The sequence below is a fragment of the Nematolebias whitei genome, chromosome 23, assembly GCF_014905685.2.
Source record: "Nematolebias whitei isolate Nwh7 chromosome 23, NemWhi1, whole genome shotgun sequence".
NCBI classification, from domain to species: domain Eukaryota; kingdom Metazoa; phylum Chordata; class Actinopteri; order Cyprinodontiformes; family Rivulidae; genus Nematolebias; species Nematolebias whitei.
In genome coordinates this window covers 20,987,954-21,010,609 of record NC_056520.1, presented here as the reverse complement: position 1 = coordinate 21,010,609, position 22,656 = coordinate 20,987,954, and the positions used below count along the sequence as shown (strand labels likewise).

General features: G+C 39.9%; 2 protein-coding genes across 2 annotated transcripts in view; both read right to left on the bottom strand.

The window, feature by feature from the left end:
* LOC119429094 (NF-kappa-B inhibitor zeta-like) overlaps nucleotides 1–5,530 on the bottom strand; it is a 14,094-nt gene extending 8,564 nt beyond the window's left edge. Inside the window, exons 1-5 of the mRNA XM_037696812.1 lie at nucleotides 5,480–5,530; nucleotides 3,982–4,073; nucleotides 3,444–3,754; nucleotides 2,198–2,303; nucleotides 1,969–2,115 (exon numbers count right to left, since the gene is read on the bottom strand). Of these exons, the coding sequence (XP_037552740.1) occupies nucleotides 1,969–2,115; nucleotides 2,198–2,303; nucleotides 3,444–3,754; nucleotides 3,982–4,068 (651 nt within the window). The 5' untranslated portion in view covers nucleotides 4,069–4,073; nucleotides 5,480–5,530. The remainder of the gene's footprint in view (nucleotides 1–1,968; nucleotides 2,116–2,197; nucleotides 2,304–3,443; nucleotides 3,755–3,981; nucleotides 4,074–5,479) is intronic.
* Nucleotides 5,531–10,486: 4,956 nt separating this feature from the next.
* gk (glycerol kinase) overlaps nucleotides 10,487–22,656 on the bottom strand; it is a 44,652-nt gene continuing 32,482 nt past the window's right edge. Inside the window, exons 15-21 of the mRNA XM_037696549.1 lie at nucleotides 21,235–21,331; nucleotides 21,065–21,149; nucleotides 18,032–18,152; nucleotides 13,541–13,684; nucleotides 13,366–13,452; nucleotides 11,277–11,363; nucleotides 10,487–11,132 (exon numbers count right to left, since the gene is read on the bottom strand). Coding sequence (XP_037552477.1) covers nucleotides 11,122–11,132; nucleotides 11,277–11,363; nucleotides 13,366–13,452; nucleotides 13,541–13,684; nucleotides 18,032–18,152; nucleotides 21,065–21,149; nucleotides 21,235–21,331 — 632 coding nt within the window. The 3' untranslated portion in view covers nucleotides 10,487–11,121. The remainder of the gene's footprint in view (nucleotides 11,133–11,276; nucleotides 11,364–13,365; nucleotides 13,453–13,540; nucleotides 13,685–18,031; nucleotides 18,153–21,064; nucleotides 21,150–21,234; nucleotides 21,332–22,656) is intronic.

Sequence of the window (22,656 nt, the reverse complement as noted above, 5' to 3'; positions counted from 1 at the left end):
ACACATCATGTTTATCACGGGTGATTCTTACCCTGAAGCCCCGCGATAAGTGAAAAACCGCTAAGTAGTGATAAGAGTACAAGTAGTTTATTTCAATATTAAATGTATATATAAAACGTTATACTGTATATAAAATGTTTTCTCTGGTTTGTATTTTTGTTTTTGTAATCTTTAACATATTTTGCCGCTGATCTCGTGCAGCCTTCAGGTGTGAATGAACAGGCTCATTTGCATGATGAGACAGCAGCCAAAACAAGCAGGGACTGTTTTTCTGTGTGCTTATTTCCTGATTCACCAACCCAATGTAAAGGTCGTTCAACCGCGGGTTCAGCGTTCTCATAAAAAAGTCAGTCAGTAGATTTTTATTTGCCCTTGATTTTTTTACTGCCATATTTACAACTAAACATAGTTTCAATTTATTTTACTTTTCAGCTGGTTGGTTTCACTCAATCTGAAGTGATCCTATATATTTGCTTTTTTTTTTTTTTTTGACATTGAACGAAGTCAGGCAGTTGTAGTGTTTGTAGTGTAGTAAAGATCGTTTCTACTTTACCCAGAATTTTTGCTTGTACTTAAATATACAAACACCTTTTGTCCGAATTTCCATACTAAAAGCAAAATGCCTCAATGATTCAGAAAATGCAATAAACATTCCAACAACATTCGACAATACTTCACTAAATTGTGGAATCTAATAAAGAAGACGCATTGAAATATTCAGGTAATTGCATCATTTTTACCTGGTAGCGTCTAAATTGAGATGATAATCCAAGATTGGTAAAAGTAAGATAAAATTAATAATAAAAATAATTTTTAAAATTGAACAAAGGTAACCATAAATTTGTGTTTTTAAAAATAGGCTGAATGTCATGCCTCAAAGTGATATGGCCTTCCAGTCACGATGAGTCTGATGGCTTTTTTATGCTTTCCTGATAAGTTTTGTTTAAAAGAGCACTCTGACAATAAGAGGTCAGAGGTCAGACATCTTTTAGCCACCACAGAGGCATATTTCTATGAGTAGAAACTCATAATACTATATAGTATTATGTAACACTCAAGTATCTATTTTTTTTTTTGGAAAGGCTTGAAAAGTGTATTTTCATTAATTACCGGTAGACAGTCTAAGCTACAAGGAAATAGAATGTGGTGCTCCTCAAGGAAACTGTCTTGGACATCTGAGGTTGTCAATGGGACATGTCTTATGGCCCTTATGCATTGCAAGGCCTAGCCTGGCATGAACTGGCCCAACCCAGGTTCTTTCCTGGGTTTGAGTGTTTGCGTTGGGCAGTCTGGTCCAGTTCCAGCTTGATTTTGGAAACCCAGAGACCTGGGGTTCCATTCAGGCGTGGGTGATGCTGCAGATTTGACATCAGCAGATTGCTAGCCATTGATGGTTCGCTGGCCTGGGAGGTCATGTCACAGATGAGTCATGATTCCAGCAACTGCTCCTTACCACAATTTCCTTCAGCTACTTGCTTCTAGATGGTTGTGTGTTAGAGCTCCTATTTTTCTTTGGGAAAAAATGGCAATGCAAAAGATAGGACCAGCATCCTGGACAAATGACAAGGTACTGTTATTACTGAACTAAGATTTGTGCGGTCTTGCTATGACGATCCTGCCCACATCGAGGTGGCACTCTGCTCAAAGCAAACAAAACCAGAGCCGAGGAAGACCGGGGCTGGGAGGACTGCGGCCAGTCTAGGCCAGACCAGGATGTACAATGCATAAAATGTATTAGAATTGACTTGATTAAAATAAGATGGAAAATATTAGCTGCTAGCTTAAAATGCCATATTATCACTGTTGTGTGATGTTTGCTTCGATGTGTCCTGTCATCCCAACTCTGCACCAAAGCAATAAACAAAAGTAAGCTTACTTAAGCTAATAAAATTCAAAACTAGTGTGCAACATCTTCACTACGTCCTATAAACCGCATATAGCCAACTTAACCTGACAATGAGGTTTTACCTGCAGAGTGTGGAAGTGGCCTTTCTCGGCACACACATGCAGAGGAGAGCGACCCCACAGGTCTCGGATATTGATCTGAGCCCCGTGAGTCAGAAGGTCGCAAACTATTAGGTGCTGGTTGGTGGCAGCTGCGATCTGGAGAGCCGTCTGCAGACAAATACCATGCGTATTCAATACTTATTTAGGACGGGGCTGATGCACATAAGATGACCTTGTGATGGTTCTGTACCTGCCCGTTGTGTTCCTTTGTGTCCAGAGAGCCACAACTGGCCATTTTTGCAGCGAGCACATAGGCGAGAGCTCGTCTACCTTGAGCCACAGCTATGTGAAGAAATCTGAAAAGACAAATGCAGTAAAGAGTTTTAAAAAGTGGTGTATACGATTTCTTTTAACTCTCATTGCTGTAAACAGACAATATTTTAGTGCAATAACAGAACTGTGTAAATTTGGGTGGAAAAGGAGTTCTAACTAGTTGTAGATCCAAAACATTTTAAAAAAAGCATTCAGTTTCTTCAATTTTTTGGATTTATGTTTTTCTTTTAGTCGATTCTCTGGAACAAATTGAGTCACTTTTCTTTGGAAATTGTCACTAAAAAGAGGATGTGTGGCCTGGAGGTAAACGCTTGAATTGAAAAGTTTCTTGGCTTGCAGTTTAATTTAATGAGCGTTATTTATTTTTGCCCTTTTAATTGTGTTATAATCAGAAAACAGTTCATTTTCAGATGGAGTTGTATATCACTCTTACTGCAAGGTGCACCTCAGAGAGGCTGTCTCGGACATTTAAAGTTTTTATTCATCTGTTTTCACAATAAACTTATCATAAATAAATATCTTGATGAGTTCCCACTATAAAAACAATAAACAAAACGGTTTTTTTTTTTGTTTGTTTGTTTTTTTGTGGGGGGTGGGGGGGGGGGGGGGGGGTTGAATCCTGCAGTGATAAGACAGTTGACTTTGTCCTCAGTGATAAATTAGCATGATTCTCCCAGAACAGAGGGAGTTTTATTGGACGGCAAAACAAACTAAGCCATTTCATGCCTGTAGTGTGCATGATACCTGATCCATCTGATCCATCCATCAAACAGATCATGCATTCAATAACTTTGTCTCAATACAAATTTGTGCAGGTTTGCTCCACTTGCACAGTGGCCAAGCCTAAAACTGAACAAAAACAACACTGGCAGGGCCATAATGGGTAAGATTCTTAAAGATGTGCAACTTTACTCAGAGCTATCATTCAGAAGTTACTACTAGTTTTAAGTTTATGTTTTGTTTTTTTCACTGAATTGCTCATTTGATGACAGCCTACCTTTTTTTTTTTTGTCAAAGTTCCACTTGGATCTTCTTTGCCTACATGTATCTAGCTTTATATTTTAATTTCAGTTCGCTAACATCATATTACATTGTATTTTATCCCATCTGGCTGTTTCCCCTGCTCTTGTTTAAAAATGTTAAACTTGTTCATCCATACGTACGTGTCACCGTCCGAGTCCTGCATGTTCAGCTGATCTGCTGTCAGTCCCTGAGCTTTTTTGAACTCTTGCTGAATTTGCCATTGAAACAGAGTCATTTTGAACTCGGGCGCTGGAACATCTTGTCCCTGCAGAGCAGGACGTTGCACGGGATGCTGAATGTGTTGCGCGGTCATGTAGGCGTTTTGAGGAACAGCAGGGACAAAGTTAGCTGTGGTGTTTGGGTTCAGGAGTGCAGGAGGGCTTGGCAGTGGAGGACTCGCATCAGCAATGTTGTATTTGGCGACTTTGAATCTATGCTCGGGCTTCCATTGCTGAAAGAGTTAAATATGCAACATGGACAAGTTAATACAAGATGCAGGCATGTTAATGCAAAAGAAAAAACAACCTTTACATGCGGATCTGGAATCTTTTTACTCTCGTTTATTTATTTTTTGGCAGTTCTTCCTCATACTTTTGTAATTATTAAGTTACGCATGATGAAGTTCTTTCTTATAAACACAAACGCACAAATACACCATTCATGTTCACATTGACTAACCTGGCGTCTCAACATGAGCAGTTCCTTTACGGTGTTCTTCTTTTGCATTGAAGGAATGGATGCCGGTAGTTTGGTTTCGGCCATCATACAACCTGAACAAGAAAATATAAATAAACTATATTAAAACCACCAAACTACAATGAGTTTACCTAAATGATACAATATTGGCTGAAAAACGTGAAATACCATTACAATTTTTTGGGTTTGGTTTTCTATGCATAAAATAATAAACCTGTTTTGACTGTATTTTAAATATAAAAGTAGCATTTTAGTGTTTAAAACACCCAAGTACCTTCTTTTAAAGGAACATATTGGTGAGGTGTTCCACTTTGGTTTTAAAACACTTCAGCCTTAAAACTGCACATTAAAAATGTTTTAATGATCTTTTAGGAAACAAACAATTTCTTTACAGCCCATTTGCATTATGAAGTTCCACAGGGTTATATACTTGGAATACAAATATTTTACTCTGCATTTTCTGCAAAACCAGAATGAACGCTGAATGATTTAGCTGAAATTTACTGAACAAAAGCTGAACCTGAATTGTCAAAGCTAAAAGAAGCAGATCATTATCTAAAAGTTTAAAGAAGTAAAACACTATCTTAAAGTAGCAACATTAAGTAAAAGCTAAATGTAGCAAGTAGCTTGCTAAAAGCTAAAACAGCAATGAATTAACTAAAAGTAGCAAAGAGCTAGCTGAAAATCAAAAGTATCAAAATTCCTGTTAAAAGTACTAAAAGTCTATAGCTAAAAGCTAAAAGTCTACACTAAGAATGGTAGATAAAAGTTAAAGTAGTAAAAGGATAGCTAAAAGCTATTAGTATAAAAATGCTACATAGAAGCTAAAAGTAGCAAGAGGCTTGTTTAAAACTAAAAGTAGTAAAAAGGCTAGCTAAAAGCTAAAAGTAACAAGAGGTTTGCTAAAAGTCAAAACTAAGAACGGTAGCTAAAAGTTAAAAGTAGTACATAGCTAAAAGCTATTAGTATCAAAATGCTACCTAGAAACTAACAGTGGCAAGAGGTTTGTTTAAAACTAAAAGTATTAAAAGGCTAGCGAAACGCTAAAAGTAACAAAAGACAACCCAAAAGTTAAAACTAAGAATGGTGGCTAAAAGTTCAAAACAGTAAAAGGATAGCGTATCAAAATGCTACCTAGAAGCTAACATTAGCAAAAATGCTTGTATAAAGCTAAATGTAAAATAAGCAGATTTTTATGTTTTTGATGTGTTGAACATGACGTGTTTTTATAGAAACAATTATTGTAAATAAAATTATATTTTGAAAAGTTAAAAAACTTAAAAACAAAGTCATAGCAATAGTCTCCTGCATGAGCTGAAGGTCTTGGTATATGATCAGCTAAAAATGGCACAAAGTTTGCAGGAGAGTTTAGATTAGAAAAACCATGGAGGAATAAATACAGGAAAACAAACAGGTTTGACTGAGAAACTTTTAAAAGTTGAGACTTTATTATTATTATTTTTATTTTTTAAATACAAACCTTCCTTATTTGGACCGAAGTTGAAGTTCGATGACGCAACCTGGCCTCTTTGGTCCAACATGCTCACCAAGGGAGACATTTACCAAGCTCCACACCTGGGGGGGCAACACCAAGCTGTCAAAAAGAGTTCGTGATGATAAAAACATGTGCAACCTGCTTACCTGTCGCCGCTAACGAAAAAGGATGAGGAGCAGCAACTGTCACGCAAACCCGCTCCACACCTGGAGCAACTTCCTCCTGACACACAGGTGACTGTGTTACAAAACAAGAGCGTCTCATTTAAGTGAGTTAAAACGCACATTTTTTGAGCAGATGCTTATCGATCAAACCTAAAGCAGTAAAATACACATTAGATTAATGAAAATATAAGCTATAAAATTGTATTTCACTTTCTACTTCACTGGTAAATGACAAAAACTGCTTTAAATACATTTTCCTGGCCAATGAGATCAGTTCAGATGCAAAACAGTTTAAGATGATGAATACAGTCACACTCACATATTCAAATTACAATATCTTCTAGTCAAAATATATATTTCTTATCTTAAGCGTTCATAAAAATAAACCTGATTTCCTAATCCCTTCTAAAAAAAAAACGTTTGCTTAACTTACCTGTTGTTGCCTCTTCAGCAGGAAGAGCCAGCAGGTAGAAAATGAAGGCGTGAGAGCTGTGCAGCTTGGTTTTCTTCTTCATAGAAACTCCTCCCCCTCTTAACAGATTATATTTGTTGGGATTTTCCCTCCAGGCCTGGAAAAAGGCTCCCCTGTGTGCAAAATGCTGCGAGCGTGAAGCTGACAAGGACCGAAGAGGAAGTAAGCTGTCGAACAAGTAGAGGTGCACTGAGAGCAAAACGTAGACTCGAAGTTCTGTTCGGGAGTGAAAATGTAGTCCAAGAGCAAAACTATAATAAAAGTTAATAAATAACGAGTCATGAACGGCAACAAGGTTGGAGAAAATCAACACAAACTCCTCATAGCAGCTGTCGAGCACGGAGGTGGAGAGGCGATGATTTGGTTTTTGTTTTGTAGCCGCAGGACCCTGAGGTCACCGAGTTGACCTTTACTAAAACAATCAAAGGTGAGGCCGCCTCTCTGGCAGCTAAAGCTGAAAATAGCAGCAGAACGTTCCCTAACAAATCAGGAAATCTACAACAGAACGTCAAAGTTCATGCTCATTAATCCAGGTGTAAAATCCAACAATGTTCCTTCAGGTCATCAGGATGGTTTCTTTTTTTTGTGTGTGTGTGTTGAGAGATGTTTTGTCTTTCATCCAAAGGACTTCTTCAATTGGAGGAGCTACAAACAAATTCTGTCCCACAAGCAGCACACTCCCATAGTGGACCAACAAGTTTGCTGGTGATAAGATGGTTTCTGGGGCCCACCCTCTCCCCCGTCGACAACTCTGAGGCATTATAGCCAAAGTGGTTCAAAACATCAAAGTTCATGCCCAATAATCCAGGTAAAAAAAAAAAAAATCCAACAATGTTCAGTCAGATCATCTGAATATTTCTTTTTTTGTTGTTGTTGAGAAGTTCATCCAAACTTCATCCAAAGGACTTCAACAACTGATTGATGAAGTCATTTGGATGAAAAAACAACAAGCAACTGTCCAGATGACCTGACTGAACATCGATGGGCTACAACAGGATGACGCACCATGAATGAACCAGTGTTGCAAAGTCAAAGTCCAAAACCCAACATGATTAAATCCTGTGCCCATTAACTCAAAGAGGCAATGTTGCAAAGAGTGGGGCCAAAGTTCTTCCACATCGTGAGAGACTGATACAACTACTTCCAAATTATTGCTGCTAGAGGTGATTCTGCAAGCTGTTCTTCGTTTTTTAGACCAGTAGTTCTCAAACTGGGGTCCCCAGACCCCCGGGAATCCACAAGCCAGTGCTTGGGGTTCTGCAATAAATAAATAAATGTACAAGCACGTAGATGTTTAACAACCAGTTAAAATACACCAAAATGCAGGAAATCACATTTAATTTATTCAACATTTTCTGGGGGGGAGGAGCCCCAGACCCCGCCCCCAAAGTCATTTATGTTCCAGCAAATTCCAGTTTACATGTTAATCCCTGTTACTTGCTATGATTACTGCTGTTCTGATTCTGTTCAGTTTTATGTGAATAGTTTTCGGTGATAATCTGAAGAAGTGGCAACACATTTATTACGTTCATTATGTGAGTAGATCAAGTTTTAAAGTGGTTTTTGATTGTGAATTTTCTCACAATTGTAATTTTTGGAAGGTGAAATGAAAAATGTTGTTTGTGTTTTGAATGAAAAACACCCCATGTTTTTAAACGTATTAAAAAAATGTATCAACACTCCAACAAAGTTCACTCAGGTCATCTGGACGGTTTCCATTTGTGTCGAGACGTTTCGTCCTTCATCCAAAGCACTTCATTAAGTCAAACTGAGTCCCACAATTCCACGTGCTGCTTGTGGGACTCACGCTTGTTGTGGATTTTCGGATGGATGAAGTCCTTTGGATGAAGGACGAAACGTCTCAACAAAAAAAGAAACCGCCCAGATGACCTGACTGAACTTTGTTGGACATTCTACTTAGATTATTGCGCATGAACTTTGAGGTTTTGAACTTTGGCTATGGCTGCCTCAGAGTTGTCGACGGGGGAGAGAAAGGGGCCCCAGAAACCATCTTATCACCATCAAACTAGTTGGTCCACTACGCGAGTGTGCTGCTTGTGGGACTGAGTTTGTTGTGGCTCCTCGGACTGATGAAGTCCTTTGGATGAAGGATAAAACGTCTCAACAACAAAAAAAATCCAGATGACCTGACTGAACTTTGTTGGATTTTCTACCTGTATTAACACTATTTCAAAACAGGTTTTAAGTATTTGTTACACAAATATTTCTATTGCAATAAAGAAACAAATTGAAGAAAATTATTTAATAAACACGAGGGTTATAAGGGGGTCCCTGAACCCAAAAAGTTTGAGGACCCCTGCTTTAGACCACATAGATATAATTTTATTACGTCAAGATACTTTACTTTTTTCCCCCAGGGCCATAAATGACACTTTTCACAACAAGGCCTGGAAGACAAGACTCAGGGTTTAATTTCCCTTTAATGTGATGGAAAAACTGAGCAAAGTTGCACAACCTTAGTATCACAAACACACTGAACCATGAAGAACATGCAGTTTCTGTTTCACAGCAACACGTCTCGACTCGTTTCCTCAACCAAATATGCAGTCGTTCGACACGTTAAAAAGAACTTTACAGTTTAATTAAATACTGCGCAAGTTTACAAAGCTACGCTAAACCATTGCATTAAATAAAAACAACATTTTGTTCCAACGTTTGTAGAGATCTGGACAGAAACACTGGCTTTTTGTTTTTATACAGCAGATGAACATGACGGGAAACATCATAAATAGACAACTTCTTATTTTGACTCTTTAAAATAGTGCAGAAATTTAGTTTAATGTTCCAATAATTTCATATTTGAACTTTGGTGCTAACTGAAATACAGTTATTATTTTTTTTTTTTTTGAACATTACTCCTGCATGTTGCAAAATAACTTCACATCCGGTTTGATTTGAGGTTAAATGTGAAACTTTGTGGAGCTTTCCAAGACAAAAACAGGGGGAAATCTGCAGCTTCTTTAAACCGTCAAGTCATACATGTTCAAAATCTCACAAAATTAAAAAATAAAATAGAATCATGTGTAAGCAAAGACAGGCCTTAAAATATTAATTTAGTGTTTTTGTTAGTTGTAGTTTAGGGTTTTTATCAGAATAGGAATTACCGTATTATTCGGACTATAAGGCACACCTAAAATTCTTTAATTCGCTCAAAAAATCGACAGTGACCTTTATGTATTATCTGGTTGTGCTTATTGACCTCAAACTGATTTTATGTGGTTATTGTGAATGAGTTGAATAAAGTTTATCTGTTTTGTTTCACTTGCGTCTTATAATCCAGTGCGCCTTATAAGCTGAAAAATACGGTATCTGATCTTTACCAAGATCAAAATGATTTAAATCCAACCTCAAATGTGCAAAAACAGATTTGTTATATAGTCAACAGAAACAAAGCAAAAATGGAAAAGTGCCAAGCCCCAGCTGTAGAACAAGTCACATTTTACTCTAAAAGACTTGTGTCCACAGAATTCATGGTTGAGTGCAGGTGCAAAACAAGCCCACGTCATCATCCCTCCACCACCGTGCACAGTTGGTGCTGTTAGACACCGTTAAGTTGTCTATTCAGTTAAATTACTCAGGGGGCCACAGTTACAGGGGCCGAACATCCAGCAGTTACTGTCATTAAGTAAAGTTGTTTCATGGTTTTAAATCCAGTTTTATGTAAAAATGAACCCATCGGTGGACCGAACTGAGCTCACCCGTGCCAACAGTGGACTAGCCCTGAGCTAAATCTTGATAGGGTGGATTTAGTTTTTGTGCATCTCCAAAAATTAAAATGAAACTTATTTTTTTTAAGTCAAGTCATTTCAGGACTCGTGGATTCATTACACAGAGAGAAATATTTCCAGAGGAATTGAACTTTTTCACGATATTCTAATTTCTTGAGATGCACCTGTGGCGCTTCTGTTTTGACTTCGTTTGGTACATGACAACATAATCTGTATGTTTTTGCAGATATGAGATTAGATTTGAACAATTTTAAGAACAAGTCCTTTTTATTATCCATCCATTCATCATCTTTACCCGCTTCTCTCTTTCTGGGTCACTGGTGCCCATATCCAGCTATCACTGTGGGAGAGGCGGGGGACACCTTGGACAGGTCCAAGTCCATCACAGGGACACAGAGACAAACAACCATTCACTCTTTCACTCACACCTAGGGGCAATTTAGAGTTACCAATCAGCCTAACATGCATGTTTTTGTTCAGTGGGAGGAAACCGGAGCACCCGGAGAAAACCCACGCATGCCCGGAGAGAACATGCAAACTCCATCCAGAAAGGTCCCGGGCCGGGATTTGAACCGGCAACCTTCTTGCTGAGAGGGAACAGCTCTACCAACTGTCCCACCCTTTTTATTGTGTTTTATTATATCAAATCCTCTGAACTTAAAGGGGGGTGGACTCTCTCTTTCTTACAATTGTATATTTCTGTTGTCAAAACTTCAAGCATGCGGAGCTTCTGTTGATCAAAGTCCTTCCTCCTGGTTCTCATGTCAGGACAGGCTGCCTCGCCGTCACGAACCTGTTGGCACCAACGAAACAAAACCAAAAACATAAAGTGCTCGAAAAGAAATGCCTCTAGCTCACGTTGGCTGGTCTTCAACAGCCAAACGTGCAGGATGACTTCTGAAGAACCGGTCCGGATGAACAGTGACGTGACACAAAACGACAATTAAACTGCGTCCGACAATATAGTTCCTACATAAATAAGCTTAAAATTCAAATCTACTCCGTAAAAAAAAAAAGGAAAATAGTGCATTTACAATCCTGTTAAAATAATCTCTGGCATGCCAATGTAATCTACAAACAAAACTTTAAATAAAACTAAAAGATTGTCCCGTTCAGTGCGCTAAAAGCTTGTTTCTTCATCCTTCTGGAATGGTTGTTGTAGAAAGAGTGCGGCGAGAACACGAGTGTCGGTCCGGCACGGAGAGTGAATTTTCCCCCTTGCTTCCCTCCAGGTGTCTGAAGCTAGTCGTTACCTGACGGACAATAACAGAACAGGTTTCATGTTTGAAGGAACGGATCACGTTACAGATTAAAACACCTGCACAATGCGTTAATTGTCGAGTTCCCCAAACAACACTGTTTAACTCATATGGCGCAGATATGAAGTAGATACTGACCTGTGATGTATTTTGCACAAATTAGCATCAACATGCTGCCCATGATGTAAAATCCCAGGGGGACACTGCAGAAAATGCTCGTTTCACCTGTTGGGCAACAAAAAAATGCAGAAACAAAATGTCAAAAACACAAAATTTATATTAGTTTGTGTTTGGAAATGACTCTGGGATCAGATAAAAATGCCTTAGGAAACTTTAAAATATAATAAATCTAGTTGAAAAATATTGTTAAAGTTGTCATCATTGGGTCCAACCTTTACAACATAAAAGGGAGAGTTTCACTAAAATCTGTCCAGTGGCTTCTGAAATATTTCGCTAACAGATAAACAATGTTGACTCTAAAATAGTTAATGGAAAATTCAGACAGAGTTGTAGCTGGTTTTGTGTTCGCTGTGGTGGGTTAACCATGGTGGCCACGTTAACACTGACCAATGGAAACATGACATGTAGAAGCAAGGAAACATCTAAAACGTGTTAAAGTTGGAAATAGTGTATCTGCTTCAGTGCCTCTTTCCTGCGGGGTTCCACAGGGCTCGATTCTTGGACTCCTTTTGTTTTCACTCTATCTGTCCCTTTTGGGGTCTATCCTGACGAAACGTGGTCTTTCAATTCATTGTTATATATGATTGTCAGATTTATCTGCCCTTGAAACCTAATAGTTTTTGCTCCATTCATCCTCTGTTCAAATGTCTTGATGACATCAAACATGGATGGCTTCAAATTTTTTAAGTTTTAATGATCAGAAAACTGAAGTCATTGTGTTTAGCCCTAACTTTACCACTGTCTCTGATCCTGTAAAACTTGACTCTCTTCAGCCATATCTTAAGAAGTCTATTACAAATCTTGAGATGGTTTTAGACTCTGACTTTAAGTTTAATAAACGGGGCGGCTGTGGCTGAGTGGCTGAGTGGTTAGAGCAGTCATCCTCCAATGCGAGAGTTGGGGGTTCAAACCCACCAGCAGTCACATGTCGAAGTGTCCCTGGGCAAGACACTGAACCCCTCATTGCCTCTAATGTGTGTCCTATCGGTGTATGAATGTCATAAAGCTCTGATTAGTCTCATTAGAATAAATTGTTCAATTAGCTTTGTAGAGATCTAGTAGAGTGCTGTATGAATGGGTAAATGAGGCACAGATTGTAGTGTAAAGTGCTTTGAGTATCTTGAAATAAGATAGAAAGGCGCTATATAAGTACAGTCCATTTACCATTTAAACAAATTAACTCTGTTCTGCAGAAAAGCTTCTTCCAGTTAAAGCAGATAGCTAAGTTTAAGCCAGTGTTATCCAGACCTGACCTTGAAAAACTAGTCCATGCCTTTATCACTACCTGACTGGACTACTGTAACGCACTCTATGTTGGGGTCAGTCAGGTCCATTTCACGTCTCCAGCTTGTACAAAGTGCTGCAGCTCGGCTACAGGAACTTGTAAGTTTGATCATAATTCACCAGTTTTGTCCTCCCTTCACTGGCTCCCTGTACGTACCAGAATTGAATTTAAAATTCTCCTGCTAACCTTTAAGTGCCTAAATTGCCTTGCACCCTCATATCTGTCTGAGCCACTTGAACAACATGTTCCTTCTCGGGCGCTGAGATCATCTGATCAGCTGCTTTTGACTGTTCCAAAAACCAGGCTGAAGCTCAGAGGTGATCGGGCTTTTTCATTCGTTGGCCCTAAACTTTGGAACAATCTGCCCTCCACCATTAGACAGGTCACTTCACTTCCTGTTTTTAATTCTTCGCTTAAAAACATGTTTTATCCGGCTTTTTACACAGTGTGACTTGATTTAGTATTTTATTGCTCTGAGTTTTTATGTGTTTCTTTTAATGCTTTTAATTAATTTTTCAGTACAATCATTTTTTCCCCATTAAATTACTCCCATTTATGTTACACACTTTGGTAACAGCTGCTGTTTTAAATGTGCTCTATAAATAAAGTTGACTTGACTTAAAACCTGCTGGGGAAACTGGCTTGCGGGGATAAACAGAAATTCTGGTGCTTGAGCCGGTAGTTTTATACGACTGAAACTTTATGTATTTTGGAGAGTTGCGGTAAAAACCCAGTTGATTTGTGATCAGTATGAGTGCTTACCGTTTCCATTTGCTACAGGCTGTGTTGTCTCCCAGTTCTTGGATTTCTCCACCGCCTTTTTCCAACGTGCGTACCGAAACTCGCTCTCTGTGCAAACACACACGAGTTTAGAGATTTAAGCGAAAACGAGGGACGTCCGCCGTGTCGTTTGAGGGTGGCAGCTGCCTCGTCGAACCTTCTGGGTTGATCTGAGGCTCAAACTTCTCTGACGTGACTTCGCTCAGGTCCTCGGGGTTCAGGCTCCACACTCTCACCCCCTCTGCTGCTCCAGCCGCCATCGCTGCACCCAGAGCTGTCGTCTCAGGCATGGATGGCTTCACTGGCAACAACACAAAATGTAAAACTAACGATTTAACAAACGCTCTGAAGACATTAACAGCTACTTGAAAATGTGTCAATATAATTTTTACACTTTTAACTGACTAATGCTAAAAGGCAGACAACAAAAGTTTTGCCTGTGTGTGTGTGTGTGTGTATGTGTCTGTTAGCAAAATATCTCATGAGCCACTGGTTATCTGTCTTGTTGTTATTACTCAAACAAAGCCTTGATTTAATTTTAAGAAAAGAAAAAAACCTTTATAAAAATGTAATGCACACTCTTTAGTACGTTGATAGTTGTAAAATAAAGGGTTGTTTCACGTTGGTCAGAACAACACTGGGGTCATACAGTTTAAAGTACGGCTGAACAAGTAATTGAATTTGCGATAATATCGAGATATAATAAAATGAGATTTTCTAATCGCAAAAGCTTCAATTTGATTGGTCACGTGATCTGGTTACGTGACTTGTGAGCGGAGCAGAGCACAGAGTGTGAGAAGTCAACACTGCGCTTTAACCGGTTGCACAATGGAGTCAGGCTCGACAAAAGCTGATTAGAGCTGTAATTTCTAACCCGAACCTGGAGCCCGGCCCATAATAATGTGCGGGCCGGGCCCGGTATCGGGCTTTTGATTGCGTCAGTGGACGTGTGCAGCTGACGAGCCAATTATATGGCAACATGGCTTGCCATACAATCACCAGCCGCACGCGGCCATTTGACCGCACGCTGACCGGCTTTGGAAGAGGTAAAATAAAGTTCAGTTAAGCTTCAGATGGGACTATACTGCCAGGCAGTGATCCACCAAAGCCCAAATGGACGTTCATTCAGCCGCTACACTCAGCGGACGCTAGAGCTGTCATTGCTAACCCGAACCCAGAGCCCTGCCCCGCCCAACTCGGATTCGGACCGGGCCATAATAATGTGCGGGCCGGGTCAGTATCAGGCTTTTTATTGCGTCAGGAACACATGCGGACGACGATCCAATATATGCAAACATGGCTTGCCATACTGCACCTGCCGCACGTGGTCATTTGACAGCGCGCTGACCGGCTGGCTGAAAGAAGTAAAAAGTTCAGGTACGCTTCAGATGGACTATTGCCAGCAATCCATCAGCCCAAATGGACGTGCACTCAGCTGACGCGCGCAGCCGAGACCCAAACAGATGAGATCACAAAATATCCACGTCAGAGCAGGATGCAGGCAGAAGCAGAGGAAGCATTTAATGTGCTTGTCGGCTCTTCGGCTCTGATCTTATCAACCGCGCGCATACGCCAGCCGTTAATAATAGTTGGTAGTATAAGCAGTCAAAGCTTAATTAAAATGTCTGGTTTTTTTTGTTTTTTTTCAGGTTCGAACATGCAATTAGTTAATTTGTCGGCTCGGGTGGGGTTTGGAGATGATAGCTATGGGCTGGGGCCAGGTCAGTTCGGATTATTTGGACCCAAGTGCAACTCTAGCGGACGCACGCGGCCGACGACCCAATCAGGTGAGATCCCAAAATATCCAACATGTCAGAGCAGGGTCTGTGTCTGAATAATGCAGAATGCAGGCAGAAGCAGGGATTTAACGTGATTTGACGCCCATGAAAGGACAAACATCCCCTCAGCTCCGATCTTCTACCTACTTAGCCGCGTGCGTCCGCCGACTGTTAATAACCATATAAACAGTCAAAGCTTAATTAAAAATGTCAGGGTTTTTTGGGTTCGGACGTGTAATTATTGTTAATTCGTCAGGTCGGCTGCAGGTCGAAAATGATGGCTACAGTCTGGGGCCTGGTTGGGTCTGACTTTTTTGGCCCTGAATGCAACTCTAAAGCTGACACATCTGAAAGTTTGGTACCAAAGAGCGGCAGCACGTCCGTTGTTTGGAATTATTTTGTCTATAAAAATAAGACGCTGCGCAACGACATGTATTGTGCAGAACCTGCCTTGCTGCTGTTGCTACCTCTCGAGGTAACACCACAAATCTTTATCAACACTTAAAAAAACACCACAAAGCCATTTACGATAGTTTTTTGGCTAGAATCCCAACGACCAGTGCTTCAACTTCAAGTTAGCAAAGTACCAGCCGACAGGGATCACTGACCGAACTGTTCGAAGATATTGCTCCGTATGAACATAATTCAGAACGGCACGTGGAAATAACTCAAACAATAACGGAGTTCATAGCGAAAGACATGATGCGCATTAATATAGTGACCAAGCCTGGGTTTACGTCTTTGGTAAACACAATGGATAAGCGGTACAGAATGACCTCGTACACACATTTTATCCAAGCTGCTATGGAGCTATACAAAAAATACAGAAACAAAGTTGCAGCGGAGCTGAACACAGTGGAGTATTTTGAAATTGAAACAGATAATTTATTGCTTGTGTTCATTGAAAAATAACTGCATATTAAATTGCAATCGCAATATTGAGGTAAAAAACAAAACAAAAAAAAAAACGCAATTAGAATATTTTCCAAAATCGTTCAGCCCTAGTTTAAAGTTGAAAAGAGCTCACATAATACACTGACTAGTCAAAATAAGCTGACTACCTGAATATACTGAATGACCAGGTTCTTCCATCAATGGATTTAATGTCAGGCTTCATCGTGCTCAAACTGTGAAAGAGGAACACGAGACGTCATTTTTACACATGGACTGGTCACCACAGAGTCCAGAACTGAACCCCATTGAGAATCTTTGGGATGTGTGCAGTGGTCAGAATCTGCTGTCATCAATACAAGATCTTGGTGAAAAACGAACGCAACTCTAATCCATAACTGGTAAGAAAGAGTGCTAAATCATAATGTTATGTGCAGCCCCTCATCATGAAAGTATTTCCCACCAAGTTTCATTAAATTCCTTTAAAAGGTGTAAACGGAATTGAGCCGACAAGAAAACTGCTAATAGACTTCGACGGACAGATGACCCATACCAGAACATAATTCAACCCTTTGAGTGAAGGCAGGAGAGATCATATCGCTCCAGTTTTAGCTTCTCTCCACTGGCTCCATGTCAAATTCAAAATAGAATTCAAAATCTTACTTCAAACCTACAAAGCCCTCAACAACCTAGCTCCATCTTATAATACAGATCTTATTGTTTCGTATTTTCCTAACAGAGCACTTCGCTCTCTAACTTCAGGTTTACTTTCGGTTCCTAAAGTTTCCAAGAGCAGAATGGGAGGAAGATCTTCCAGTTATCAGGCTCCTCTCTTGTGGAACCAACTTCCAGTTTCTGTCCGTGAGGCTGACACATTGTCCAGTTTAAAGACTGGGATTAAGACTTTCCATTTTGATAAATCCTATAGTTAGGGTTGGCTTGTTATGCTGCTATAGGTTCAGACTACTGGAGGACAAATTAACCTCATTTCCGTAAATTAATTTTTACAACTGAATAGTTTTCAGTTGATATTATTTCCATCTTAACATGTGATTCTTGACCTGCCATTGTGTATCTGTTCCTCCTTCCTGTTCCTCTCAACCCAGCCAGTTGAAGCAGATGACCGCCTGTCCTGAGCCTGGTTCTGCTAAAGGTTTCTTCCTCATGAGGGAGTTTTTCCTTTCCACTGTCGCCTTGATGCTTGCTTAAGATGAGAATCTGCAATGAAGTTAAATTCAAAGCCGTCTGCTCCTCAGATAAATAATATTAAGTTATTATTTTTATATATGAATGTTTCTGTTCAGTGCTCTGAGACGACTTCTATTGTGACTTGGCGCTATAGAAATAAACTGAATTGACTTCAAATGGCTACGACTCAGTCAACTTTACAGATAATGAGCTAAAATTTGATGTGGTGGTAGCTGAGAGTCCTACACAACACTTACTCTGAACCCTAACAAGCAAATATGTTCTTGCTTTTAGTATTTCACCCTGTTTTACGGCACTCTGATTTATTGTTTTGTACACTACTCTTATTTAGCTGCATTTTGACTGTAGTTTATTATAATCATTGTTTACTGTTTTATCGTCTGTACTTTACATGTTCTGTCTGGAACAGGTCCCTCTTGCAAATGAGTCCCTGTGGCTCAATGAGGCTAGCCTGTAAATAAAGGTTGAATGAATAAGAGATTGTGCAGGAATCTAGCTATAATGAGTGAAGTCGTGCATAACTTAATTTTCAAGGTTCCACCAAAACGCCTTTAACTCTATTTCTCCACATAAGAACGAGCTTAGTTTAAATGTTTTGTCACCAAAGTCAACAAATGATGGACATCCCTTCAAGTAACTGTTTCCTGAAACTGTAGCTTCAGAGCAGATACGTGTCAAATATCCGTGGTTAAAGAACCAGCCCGGTCCCTTTTGGCACCACTCCAACTCCTCGTATGTATAAGCAAAGACTTAACGCAAACATGACGCACCAACAGGGATGCAGAGGATGTCGGCCTGCAGCTGCATCAGCAGCCTGTTGGATGTCATTCCTCCGTCCACCTGCAGCTGAGTTAGAGGGATGCCACTGTCCTGATTCATGGCGTCGAGGATCTGCAAACACACAAGAATAACTATTATTACGCAAAAACAGATGATAAACAAAGTACAGGTGCATCGCAAAGAATCTGAATATCATAAAGGTCCATTTTTTGGTCAATCGTTTCAGAAAGTGAAACTCATATAGATTCATTAGGCATAGACAAGGCGAGGTCAGCGAGCAAGGCTAGGCTTATTCTGGCAGATCCTGATCGTCCACTCCATGGTGAGTTCAGGTTGCTTCCCTCTGGACGCAGTTATCTGCTGCCCAGATGTGGAATGAACGGACTGAAGAACTCATTCATCCCTGTAGCAATCATGCTTCTCAATGAACAGTGATGATTTCATGTATTATTTTAATGTCTTAATGTTTTGTCTAGTATGGCTGTTTTATGTGTCTGCTGACTGTGAAACTAATTGCCCCTTGGGGATAATAAAGATTCTTGAACCATTACACACAGTGAAATATTCCAAGGCTTTATTGATTGTAATTTTGATGATTATGGCTTACAAACAATGAAAAACTAAAAATCAGTGTCAGAAAATTAGAAAATAGTGAGGAGGTTCAACATCGGAAAATCCCGCACAGATGAATCCTAGACATTATATCTCATTCCTCAAGTCAAGCCACTCCTGGATGCTTCCTCAGAAGCGTCTTACCTGGCTGAAGACAAAAAGAACCGGCCTGTTGCTCAGTGGTCCAATGCCCTCTCTTCAAATGAAAGTACATTTTCACGTCATTTGGAAATCAAGGTCCCAGAGGAAGAGTGGAGAGATCCAGAATCCACGTTGCATCAAGTCCAGAGTAAAGTTTCCGCAGTCAGTGACGGTTTGGGGCCATGTAAATAAATAAAGTGATGTGTTGTCATCATTGTATGTTCCCATACAATGACGAAATTAGTTCTCTGCATTTAACCCATCACACATGACATAGATCCAGGTGGAGCAGTGGATGGCTATGCAAGCGCCCGGGGAGCAATTAGGGATTAGGTGACTTACTCAAGGACACCACGACACATGTCTCTAGTCTTGTCTTTTAATTACTGTATTTTCCATCTGACACGTCGCTCCGCCCTATAAGTTGCATCAGTCCATATTTGTCTAATAAAGTGGAAAAATCCATAAATATGTCGCTTCGCCGTATACATCTCATCTATTATGCGTCACCGCTGACAACCCGGAAATGTGGGCCGGTGTTGTGCCAAAAATCGATGGGATGCCAAATGGCGGCCGCGGGAGCATGCACAGGACTTTGACAAGAATTTAACAAGATAAATACGTAAAAACAATTATTTGTTTGCTCAAATTATAGTAAAGGTGTGTCTCAGTCTAACGTTTGCTTAATAAATGCACTATGACGGTCAAATCAGCTGTATCTCAAAAGCCGATACGCGGAAGTAAACGCATGCATACAACCAGTCGCTGTGCAAATTTAACAAGATAAACGCCTAAAAACAATTACTTGTTTGCTCGAAATTATAGTAAAGGTGTGTCTCAGTCTAACGTTTATTTAATAAATGTACTTTAATGGTCAAATCAGCTGAATTTTAAAAATAGTTTTGCTGCCTCTGTGCTCCGTGAGCGCACAGAGGAAGAAAAAAGGGAGGAGCGCGGCTCGTTTCTCCGATAATTAAATAAACAATTATTTGTATACTCGAAATTATAGCAAAGGTTTGTCTCAGTCTAACATTTACTTAATAAATGCCCTTTAATGGTCAAATCAGCTGCATTTTGTCGAGGCGGTGCAGCTGGTTTGATGGTTTCAAGCAGTGAGCAGAATGAAGGTGGGGTGAACATGGCAGGCCGATTGAGTCATTAATAGCTGGTGAAGATTCTCAGTCATCCAGGACATGATGAATTCAAAAAAGTTCAAGAAAAAAAAAAAACAATAAAGAAGCATTAACAACAACAAGCAGATGTTTTTGTCTTGAACTTTTTTGAATTTGTCATTATAGTTACGTTTACCTATTACATGATACAACGGTATGCCATACAGCTACTACTGCTACTACTACTCTGCTGCCATCAAGTGGCTGAAAGTGGTACTGCTATTTTTTTTTTTTTCAGTCAGAATGAATGAAAACGGTCATATCTCAGCCAAATGCTGGTTTATAAATATGGAAAAAAATCCATAAATATGTCGCTTCAGCCTATAAGTCGCAGGGCATGTAAATTATGCAAAAAAAATGGTGACTTATAGGCTGAAAAATACGGTACTTATTTAGATTAGGTTAGATGTCTATTTGTATTTATTGTACTGTTGTGTATCTGCACTGTGTGTTGTACTGTTTTTGCATGTAATGTTCTGTGTTGCACCATGATCCTGGAGGAACACCGTTTTGTTTCCATATGTACTTGTAGCTGAAATGGCAATAAAACCTCTCGGACTCTGATATGAGGGCATGGCGGGGAGTTGAACCTGCGACTTTCTGGTCCCAAGTCGGCTGCCCTACCTCTACACCATCTTGGTCCAATGTCTTCTGCTGGTGCACTGGGTTTTTTTGAAGTCCACAGCCAGGTAAGACGCTTCTGACATCTCTGGTTCAGGAGTGGCTTGACTTGAGGAATGCAACATTTGTAGCTCATGTCTCAGATTCTTCTGTGCATGAGTTTCCACTATTGAGCCTCTTCACAATATTCTAATTTTCTGAGACACTGATATTTGTTTTTTCATTATCTGTAAGCCATAATCATCAAAATTACAAGAAATAAAGGCTTGAAATATTTCACTCTGTGTAATGAATCTATGTAATAAACGAGTTTCACTTTCCAAAATGATTGACCAAAAAAAAAAAAACTTTTTCACAATATTCTAATTGTTAGAGATGCTCCTGTAATCCGATATAAGAAAGCAAAGTCAGGGCAAATAGTTTACCTACATTTAATACTACCGTAGATGCATTTTAAACAATTTCAGTGTTTTTTACCTCTCGTGTTTGAAAACAGACGGCTTCCAGAGCAGCAAACGCCAGATGACTCTTATTGGTAAACTGAGTTAATCCACAGATGATCCTGTGAGACAGAGATTCAGCCTGAGTCAGTCACAAAGTTTGCTGCTCCGTTACTACAGTCCAGAGAAGTGAGTGACAGGTCGTACCCTCGTGCGCTCGGCTCCCAGTACGGTGCGTAAAGACCCGAAAATGCAGGAACAAAGTAACAACCGTAGGACGTGCCGACTGATGCAGCCAACTTCTCTGGACAGAACAAGAGACACCATTAGAGTCATTTCTGGAGGTAACAACTATATACTTTATGTTCACTTGGCTAGAAAAAAAACACATTTAATAAACCAGAAGTTTAAACTAAGATCACCTTACCTCGATAAACAATGACATTTCTGTGTTTCTAGTCAAATCTTACAAAGGACAAATCTTTCAGCGCTCAGAGTTACGCCTGTCACAATAAAAAACTTTGCTGGGTGATTAATTATCTCAGAAATTATTGCGATAAATGATAATATTGTTTGAAATTTGACAATAATTGGTAATTATTGTCAAATTTAAGAAGAAATGTTTGTAAATTTGTTTTGTATGTAGTATCTTATTCGACCACTGGATGGCAGTATCAGAGTCAGAGTCAGAGATTCTTTATTGTCATTCGCACCTCATGTGGTACATGTGGTGGAGCGAAATTATGTACACAGGGTCCCAGTTACATCCAACAATAAAATGTATAAGAAAAACAGTAATAACATCTAAGATATGAACTAAGAAAAACATCAACTAAATATACACTAAGCACTCATAACATAAAAACATTGAACATCAGCACAAACATGAACATGAGTCTGTGAGCAGATGTGCACGCATGAACACAGCAACATTGAAACAGATCAGCAGCAACATGATGTGGTTTTTCACAGTGATTATTCTGGTTAGAGATTCATAAGTCTAACAGCCTCAGGGTAGAAGCTGTTCCTCAGTCTAGTGGTTCTACACTTAATGCTTCTCAACCTCCTTCCTGAGGGGAGTGGGGCAAAAAGTGTGTGTGCTGGGTGAGTGGGGCCCTTCATGATGCAGGTGGCTCTCTTCCTGCATCTGGAGGTGTAGATGTCTGTGATGGTGGGGAGGTTGACTCCAGCAGACTTCTGTGCAACCTTCACCACTCTCTGCAAAGCTTTTCTTTCTGCAGCTGTGCAGCCTCCATGCCACACGTTGATGCTGGAGCACAGGATGTTCTCCACTGCACACCTTTAGAAGGAGGTGAGGACCGAGCTTCCCAGACCAGCTCGCCTCAGCCGTCTGACGAAGTAGAGTCTCTGATGAGCTTTCTTGATCAGGCTGGTTGTGTTGTTGCTCCAGCTGAGGTTGTTGTTCAGGTGCACACCCAAGTACTTGTAGCTGGAGACCACTTCCACCGCAGATCCTCTTATGTTCAGGGGGGTGTAGATGTTTTTGTTCCTTCTGAAGTCCAGTTCAGTTATAAGACTTGTATAGTCTTATAACAGACTTATAACTTATAAGTTATAAGACTGTAGTGAACTAAGCCTCAGGTCAAATCTGGCCCTGAGGGCCTTCCT